This window comes from Kryptolebias marmoratus, linkage group LG5, assembly GCF_001649575.2.
Source record: "Kryptolebias marmoratus isolate JLee-2015 linkage group LG5, ASM164957v2, whole genome shotgun sequence".
NCBI lineage: Eukaryota > Metazoa > Chordata > Actinopteri > Cyprinodontiformes > Rivulidae > Kryptolebias > Kryptolebias marmoratus.
In genome coordinates, this window is record NC_051434.1 from 22954227 (window position 1) to 22963598 (window position 9372).

Sequence of the window (9372 nt, forward strand, 5' to 3'; positions counted from 1 at the left end):
AATGTAAAAAAGATGCAGAATCATCCATAGTTTCAGGTGCCATCAAGATTTTGAGTGTAGGACTTACGGTTTAGGAGTTATTTGCAAAAACGCATTGTCCTTTGTTATAGCGCCCCCTAGGCATGGGACGATATGATTTTTTTTGTCTGAGTAGCGGTAGGGGTTTTGTATCAGGCTGTCTGATTAGCTTTTCCCCAGCATTTTCTCGTTTTTCTGGAAGCACATTCAGTCACTACACAACAGTTCACTCAGAGACAGACAGACTGAAACAACCACGCTGGATTCATTTGTTTTAATTTCTATATGGATCACTCGGTTATTTAGTGTGTTTGCAAAAACAGTTTAAAGGTCTCTGTATCAAAAAAAGTCATCTGTACCATGAATATTGGGAGAAAAACATCTGAGAAACACTTTACAGTTAAACATGTCAGCATTCTGTGTCAGTAGTTTATAATAGAAAGTTAAATCTACATTTTTGTTCTATACAACTGCATCCAGCTGCACATAGAAAGTACCATAAAACAGGCAGGAACAGAAAAATATATACATTTTCCTGCTTTTAATAATTCACTTAGAGCTTGTCGCATTTCTATACACCTGATTAGGAAACTTAAGGTGCCTTATTAAAAAATAGTTTGTTTTTTTTTCTTGTCAAAAGAATCAGATTAATCAACTAAATCCAGTAAAAAGAAGATTGTGTGTGTGGATGAGCTCTCCAGATCCGAGTCAAGTCTTTCACATTTAATCAGTTTCCTGGTACTGTCTGTGCTCTGAAAGAAGGAGCCATGTGTCCAGGAGGGCAGGTGAAGAGTTTGGCATTGGGACGCCTGAAGCAGCACTTCTGTTCGTCCCGTGGAGGAGGGGGCTGCTGCCGCCGCTCCCTCCCAGAGGAAGTGCTTTACTCCTCGTCAGCAGCTAGGGTCGGTGAAATCTACAGGAGAGGAAAGAGAGGATTGTAACTGCTGGAAATCTGAGACTTAGATTGCTTTTGAGAACGTGTTGTGAGTTACGGGACTCCAGTGTTTCTGAAGAGCGTTGGCTGCTCTCAGAGTAACCTTCAGACTTTACGCTGTTGTCTCTATGATGAAGTTTAAAGCCCCGATGAACTCTCCTCTCACTGTACAACTGCACAACTCTTGTTGATTCACACTCATTTTATTTGGTTTATATATTTTGATTTAGTCATTTTTTGCATGTAACTTTGCAACTCTGCATTGGTGTGCCATCTTGACCACATCCACCTTGAGACAGGGATGTTAATTTATAGGAACCTTCTGGTTAAAGGCTAAAAAAAAAGAAATTAACTAACGATGAGTTGGTAAAACTGTGTTCTCGTTTATAGTAAAATGGAAAAAGTTCCAGATGTTTTAGGGCTGGAGTTGTCCACATATGGTTGGACAGACTTAAACCAAGCAAGGAGCTTTTATTAAAAGTCTCACGGTTTTATTTGAAAACATGTCAAACTGTAGGGGGTCATAACTGAGAAATAAAAGAACGGTTTCTTACAAAATTAATACAAAATGTAGTTTGTTCTTAATATTAATGATGCACAATATTTGATTCATAGATAAGATTAAGGTGTGATTTCTGTTAGATAAGGAAAACCCATGAGGTGTGCAGTCCTCATGTGCACCAATGGGAGCTCAACTGGAAAGGTCAGAGGTTAGCTGGAGGTTTGTTTTAGGCTGCTGCGAACACTTGTAACTGAAGTCCTCTATTATTTAAATTTGTCAACACCAGCATTTCTATGAACCTAAATCTTTGAATTTCTTACATATTTCAGCAGTTTTCCTCCACACCACTAGTCTGTGCTGCGAACATCAGTGGAGTTCTTTGAAACCATCAGGAGGATCAAACAGTGCTCAACGAGCCGACGGGTCTAAAGTATTAAAGTACTTCAAGCTATTTTCCAGAGAATAAATGGTTCAGGACATATTTAGAGCATAATGCAGCATCTGTGTTGTTGAGTTGTGTTTGTGTCTTGTTTTCTGTTGTTTTAATCAATAGTATTTTAGAAAAGATCCTGATTTCTGTACCAGGGCAGCGCCCCCTAATGGCTAGAAAGAAATCCTAACACCACACCTGAGTGTTACTGTGCTGCTTTACACTTAACTTCTACCTGTTTTACACACATTTAATTGTACAGATGATAAGTCAGATCGTTTCTTACAGAAAACATTGCAGCGTTTGAGAACAAAATGTGAAGTTAAGGTTGGTTTTATTAGTTTATTAAAATATTTTTACTGAAGCAAAATTCAGAGGCAATACCTGATTTTCATCCTCTTACTTTTGTCAGTTTCAAGTTATTTCAGTGAGCTGTGTGAGTTTAACAAGCAACCAAAGAGCTTGTCTAATGTAAGAAGTGTGGGCTCATTTGTCAGTGGTACAGTTTAAATTGTTGTGTTGAAGGGTATTTGTTTCTTTCCTATTTCTAAAAAGCAAAGCTATGTGACTGAGGATTCCTCTCTGATTACAACATGCTGAATATTCAGGCTTTGTATTTTTAATACAGGAATAATACCAAGCTTCATTTTATTTATTTCATCATGCTGGAGCTGGGACTTTAAACCCCATCTTTGTGCTTTAATTTGAAAATGTTGCTTAAAAGTTCTACTATTTCTTTGTTTAATTGAGATTTTTATCCTTTATAAAATGCAATAGATAAATTGTTTTCTTAATACATGCTCTTGTTTTTTCCATCTCTGGAAGTCAGTGAAACTTTTGAAGAAGCCTGGATAAAGTATTACTGGCTCAAAGTGCCGTGGAGTCGAGGCGAGTTAGGGACGAGTCTGACCGTGTATACATCTTGCTTTCTTCGTGAACTTCCATCTCTGAACTCTTGAATTCATTGAGCTCTTTGCGAATGGCAGCCTGACAGGAAGAGACAGAAAGTCAGAATCAAACATTGTGTGATCAAACATTTAAGACTTCATTCACTTTGGTTTAGAAGAATGTGCTTTTAGTCATGTCACATCACTGACTGCTAATCCAACATACGCCACTTTATTAGCTCCACCTTGATGCTTCAGGGTTTGACCACCTTTTGCTTTCAGTACATGAAGAATCAGATCAGCCGTTTCTGAAATACTCGGACCACTCCTTCCGACACAACCACGCCACGTTCAGAGTCACTTAAACCCCCTTCAGGGTTTCCTCCAGAAAAGAGGCTAAGCCTGTTGGTAGGTGGCCACCTGCTAATGTCAGCTCCACTAACCATGGTGGTCTATAAACCCTCCTTTTTATCAGCTGCAGCTGTAGTTTTAAACAGTTTGATGATCTCTGTGATCTCACAGAGGGATCATAGAAATGCTGATACAGGTGAACCAGCTCGTCCATTTTGAAAAGAGCGCGGCGCACGCCAAGTTACCAAACTGTGCACGACACCGCACGGGACCTTCGCACAGGGGCGGGAACAGTGTGATTGTGTCACTGTTGGTGTGCGCAGTGATCAACGCGACAAGTTGATGCGGGTGGAAAAAATAAAAGTGTATAAAAAATGACGTATTTTACAATAAACAAGCGGCCCACTGGGGGAAACCCTGGCCTTTCTTCACCACGTCTCGATGTCTGAATGCATGGAGTTGCTGCCATGTGACTGGCTGGTTAGCTATTTGTGTTAACAAGCAGGTGAAGAGGTGGAGCCAATAACATGGTGGGCGTGTGTATTTCCTGCATGCACAGTCACCCAGCAGAAGATGCTCCTGCTCTCAGAGTGTGACTGTGTTACCTTGTCAGCAGGCGTGAGTTTGGTCCATGGCTTGTCTGCTCTCCGGTCGTAGTCTTCAGCGTGCGTGCACTCCACGTACTCGTGAAAACGTAGGATCTTCCTCGCCCGCAGCTCGGCCACTGTTGGTCTTTGAGACAACTGCAGGAACAGAGATGAGACATTAGCACTGGAATATCCGAAGAACTGTTAAAAGGACATTACAGTTAGTTTGCAGCATCCTGACCTTTCTGGTGAGCCTACGTTTGATCTCTGATCTCTCCAGCCGTCGATCCACTTCGTTCTTGGCTGCAAAGAGAAAAGAGATGGGGACAGAGCAGCCAGTCAGATGGATTCACCTGAGCTGCTGAATCAGTGCCAGGCTGTGGACAAGGGGCTGTGTTGTTCTCAGACTGCTGAGTCACTGTTAGAGAAGTGAGCTCTGCTATGTTCATGTTTGGTTTCTTCACTCAGTCTGTGGTTAAACTGATCACTAACAGTGTTTCTGTTGCTTTAATGATACATCACACGTGTGCCTGCAGCAACAAACTCAAACGGGACTGATGTGTGTTAGATGTACTCATTTAGATGTGAGAACAGCAGTTTGAAAACACTGGTTTCTCCAACACCCATCATCACTTTGACTTTGGTTTCACTTTACAGCCTGATACTTTGACTTTCTGTCCTGTGTGGACATACTCCTGTTTCTCTGACATGTTGGGAAATTTAAAAAACAAAGCCCGACATCAGCTTCACAGATGGAAGTAGAAACAACTTTAATTGGCTGCTTCAACTGACTTTCCTGATCACAGATTCCCGATTTAGAGCAGTGACTGCATCAGTGAGGGTTTAGTCCCTCATAAATCTTGTGGAAACTTTAATTAAAGCCTCAGCATTGTGAAACACATGATAAAATATCAACCTCAGAACAAGGGTCTGAACTTGTCTAAAACAAACAAGGAGAGCCCCTGCAGTGAACAGTCATGGTAACTCCAGCAGTTAAACTGTTTTTACAGGTTAAAGTAAAACTAATTTAGATGTGTTCGGTATTTTCTGCACTATAGGGCACGCTGTCAATGAGTGGTCCATTTTCAAACTTCTGTCATATATAAGGTGCACCAGGCTATGAGGCGCATTAAGCAAAACAAAACAGCCCCGTCTTTTAGGAGAATACTGCACCGACGTAAAGGCCCCCACGTACTCAGGCGTACTTCACTCCGTGGAGGTCCGCCCGGACTCGAGGCGGACTTGAAGCGGACGTCTGGCTGACACGTCTGCGCAAAGATCAGTTTTTATGACCACATACGTGTACTCTGTGTCGCACAACAAACTGCCCGGTGAGAAACGGTGTTCACATGGAACTGTTTTGTGTGTGACACCAACCACTCTCAGGTGAGAATCGGCGCCAGCGTGCAGCGTGACTGCTGCTCTCTGCAGCACTGACAGGTGTGAGATGGCTGCTCAGGTGGTGAACAAACAGGGCTAAGGCACCTTCTTTCTTTGTTTTTAAAGCTAAGAGGCAAGCGATCTCTTCCTCCTCGTCCGGTGAGGCCATGACTGAAAGTTGTCTGCTCTCCGGTCGTAGTCTTCAGCGTGCGTGCACTCCACGTACTCGTGAAACACTAACCCTAACACACAGTACACCTGAGTATGAAGTCTCCACCGTCTGCAGACAGCCTGCCTGAGGTCTGCGTGGCTCACAGAGTACACACAGTACACCTGAGTATGTGGGGGACTAATGCTGCAAGCGGTGCAGCTTTGTAGTTTACTAAAGTCGTACTAAAACATTAGGACTTCTTACATATATAAGGTGCTCCGGATTATAAGGTGCACTGATGTTTTTGAGAAAACTGAAGGATTTAAAAGTGCACCTTATAGTCCAGTAAATATGGTATTAAGGCCTCTTTCACTTTATTCCTTTTTATGTTGCAGCTTGACACAACTATTGAAATCCATTTTCTTTTCCTCAATCTACACTCAGTACTCTATAATGACAAAGTGAAAACAACATTTTATGCAAGTTTATAAATGCTCAACAGGTTTGAAGCAAAAACAATGAATATCCTGGAGCCAGAATCCAGAAGCTGAAGCTGGAACAGGTCAGCTGATTTCACTCCATGTACATGTAAATGATCACCTCAGATAATGTTTTTCAGGTCTTGACCTTTGTTGATTCACATAGTTCTTATCTTGCTGCTGTATGTTCAAATGTTTGTTTTTCTAACACTTTTTAGCTACATTTAGCCATTTGATGCCAATAAGAAAGGTTGTGTATCAACAATGATGGTGTATGGAAGAGGAGGCAGGACTTGCCTCACCGCTGGTTCCAAAACTAGAACATGGCAACTTTTGTATAACAGCAGCAAGAGAAGGGGAGCATATTTGGTCTGGGTTTAAATCAGGACTCTGGCTGGTCCACTCCAGGACATTCATCCTTTGGGTCACTGTCATGTTGGAAGATGAACCTTCGGCCCAGTCTGAGGTGCTGAGCCCTGTGGAGCAGCTTTCCATTCAGGATGTCCCTGTACTTTGCTCCACCCAGCTCTCCACCCTGACCAGTCACCCAGTACCTGCTGCTGTCACCACCATGCTTCACTGTGGTGATGGTGTTGGTGACCGGTTTTCTCCAGATGTAACATTTGGTATTGAAGCCACATAGTTGAATCTTGGTTTCTTCAGACCAAAGAATCTTGTTCTCAAAGAGTTTTCATGTAGCTTTCAGTGTTTTACTCTGAGGTGAGGCTGCCATAAAGCCCAGATCAGTTCTTAGTCCCATCTCCACACATGATTTCTGGTCTCCTCTTTGACTAAGGTCCTCCTCCCTCACTTGATTAACGCAGCAGGGAGATCAGTACTTGGAGGAGTCCTGGTTGAGCTGAGAATAATGGAGGCAACTAAATTCTGGGGGACCTTCAGTGTAGCAGCAATGTTGTGCAGCCTTCTCCAGATCTGTACCTTGTAACAATCCTATCCATGAGCTCTTTGACCTCATGGTTTGTTTTTGCTCTGATTGTCAGCTGGGAGACCTTTTATAGAAAGCTGTGTGTCAGGTCCAATAAATTTATTTTACCACAGGTTACCAATCAAAGTGTAGAAACATCAAGAGAAATAGGAGGCACCTGAGATCAATTTCGAGTGCTGTTGCAAAAGGTTTGAATACTTAAGTAAATTAGATTTTTATATTTTTTTTATTTGATTTAATCTGCAAAATTGAATAAAATTCTCATTTCACTTTGTTGTTGTGTTATGGGGTACTGAGTGTAGATTAATGAAAAAAAGAATTTAAAAGATTGTAGCATCAGACTGCAAAATAAAAAAATGAAGACGGTCTGAATATTTTGTTATGCCTTCAAGTACCATTATTATAGTTTATGGCACAACAGTAATAATTTTACAGTAAAAAGCTGAGACTTTAGTGTTCTGTATCTCACTGACATTTAACATCCAGTAATTGGGTTTTGCTGGTGTTTCTTTTCTAAGTGGACCTCACACAGTGACAACAAAAGATCCTAATCTGCCCTAATCTGAAGTCTGTAGTGTTATTACATTAACCACCAACAAACAGAAGGAAGGGATCTGAGACCATCTCCACCAAAAACAGAAAATGATAACGTGTACTCCTTGACTTTTTTATTCAAGTGAGATGCAAATAAACAGAACCAGAATGAAGAAGTGAGTCTCACCTGGAAGAATGTTTCTCTGCTCCAGCTCCTCTTGACTTGGCCTCTGACTCAGCCGCCTGAGGACAAATGACATTTGTTCACCTGTCGGTCCAAACAGAAGTCGTTTTCTCTTTAAACTGATCAGAGAGGGATAAGGAGCCTCTCAAACAGGAAGTGAAGTGGTGCAGGTGGTTCACCTGGTGAGCGCTGAGCCGATCTTGTTTCTCACTGCCAGCCACTGCTCCCTGCTGCTCCAGCTCATCCCATCATCGTTCTCCTGGCCATGCCTCTCTCCTCGCTGCTGCTTCTCCTGTTTCTCCAGTCTCAGGGCTAATGTGTCCTTCCTCTTCACACGGTTCGCTAGCCCACCTGTTGCACATGCAGCACACGTTTATACGTACACATTTGTGTGTTGCTGCTGGCATGTGAGTGATTCCGACGCAAGGAAAACTTCTCACATTAAACAGATTTTGTAGCTGCAGTTTTATGTGTGTGGCTTCCTGAAACACTTCTGGATTTTAAACAGGTCTGAACACAACAAAACAAGTGAAACGTACTTGAGGGATCTTCATCATCGTCGTCGTCATCGTCGTTGTCGTCGTCTCTATACGGGATGGGACCGTCGGAGTCCTCCTCGCTGTCCTCGGGGCCGCCTACCTCAGGGATGACGGTCACCCTGGGGTCTCCTATCAGCCCCCTCCTGCTGCGGGGCTCCAGCTCAGGCTTCCGGGGCGGCCGCTGAGCTTTAAGCTTCTGCAGCTCTTCCTCCATGTCGAAGTCATCATCCTCTGGCCTGTGAGAGAACAACAGCTGTGAATGACGAGCAGAACCTCGGTTTGGGTCAAAGTTTGAAAAACTAGAACATCAGGATTCAATTATTTGGTGTAATTCTAAAGCACACAGGGTAGCAGTAGAAAATCCCCTCAGTGTCATGAGCCATGTCTTAAAGAAGCTGATATGTTAACAATTCCTTTAAAACAGATGCATGATCTTTTTTAGAGCAAGTTAATATCTTTCAGCAGTTGTCGACAGCAAAACATAACTGTAAGAAAACCTGGAATGCTGTTTATGGAAAATATAGCAATGCTAACAAAGGTTTCTATAATTAGCCACATGCTAGAATTGGTTTTGTTTAAATTCAACACATCACTTGGATGTGTGGCCTTCAGAAAGATTTGTCTGCGGGGCCAAGACAGTCCTCCCACTCCTCCCACTCCTCCCACTCCTCCCTCAGTCACTCTGGACTTTGTTTCCTAAATGATTTTAGGTGCTCAGGTCATTTATTTATCTTTAGTTGCCCTGGGAAATATTTCTTGTTCCATGTCTGGTGTGGATGGATGATAACTAATCTTATCTGAGATTAGCTTTTTGTCTCTAATCTGTCAAGCTAATGTTAGCTAGCTAATGAGCCAGGTTATTAGCCTCTGACATTGAAACTGACAGACAGATAAGCTAACATTTGTTTCACAGCAGTGTTACTTCAAAGAGAGATGGGTGTTGTTCCATTGATCAACAACCCATGGAACAGGAATATTTTAAACAGCAGCATTTGTCTTTTTTAAATTGGAGGTTATGTACCCACAATCACTCCTACCTCACTCAACCTTTAATTAGATGGCAAAACAGTCAAGATGGCTGCTACTCCAAGTCGTAGGATTGGGAGTATATATCATCAGAAATAAAGGTAGTTGGTCTTGACAAGGATACTTATTACCTACCAAAGAATATGCAGACTAAGGGCAGTAAATTCAGAGTAGAAATGAAGTTTCCTGATGTTTAGAAAACCTGGATGGCTAGTTGGACCTAAAAGTGGAAGATGTTTTGACCACAGGCTCGTACAGTGTGAGTGTTTGTTTTGCAGCTGTGTACAGGTATATACAGGTGCTGGTCATAAAATTAGAATATCATGAAAAAGTAGATTGATTTCAGTAATTCCATTTAAAAAGTGAAACTTGTATATTATATTCATACATTACATACAAACTCATATATTTCAAATGTTTATTT

General features: G+C 42.0%; 1 protein-coding gene across 9 annotated transcripts in view; it reads right to left on the bottom strand.

Annotated features, from left to right (window-relative positions):
• Nucleotides 1-277: 277 nt before the first annotated feature.
• phactr4a (phosphatase and actin regulator 4a) overlaps nt 278-9372 on the bottom strand; it is a 37686-nt gene continuing 28591 nt past the window's right edge. For all 9 annotated transcript variants that reach the window (XM_017441631.3, XM_017441632.3, XM_017441633.3 and 6 more), the window contains 7 exons: nt 7923-8158; nt 7563-7734; nt 7387-7442; nt 3951-4012; nt 3728-3865; nt 2795-2871; nt 278-931 (listed from right to left, as the gene is read on the bottom strand). In XM_017441631.3, coding sequence (XP_017297120.1) covers nt 916-931; nt 2795-2871; nt 3728-3865; nt 3951-4012; nt 7387-7442; nt 7563-7734; nt 7923-8158 — 757 coding nt within the window. In that variant the 3' untranslated portion in view covers nt 278-915. The remainder of the gene's footprint in view (nt 932-2794; nt 2872-3727; nt 3866-3950; nt 4013-7386; nt 7443-7562; nt 7735-7922; nt 8159-9372) is intronic.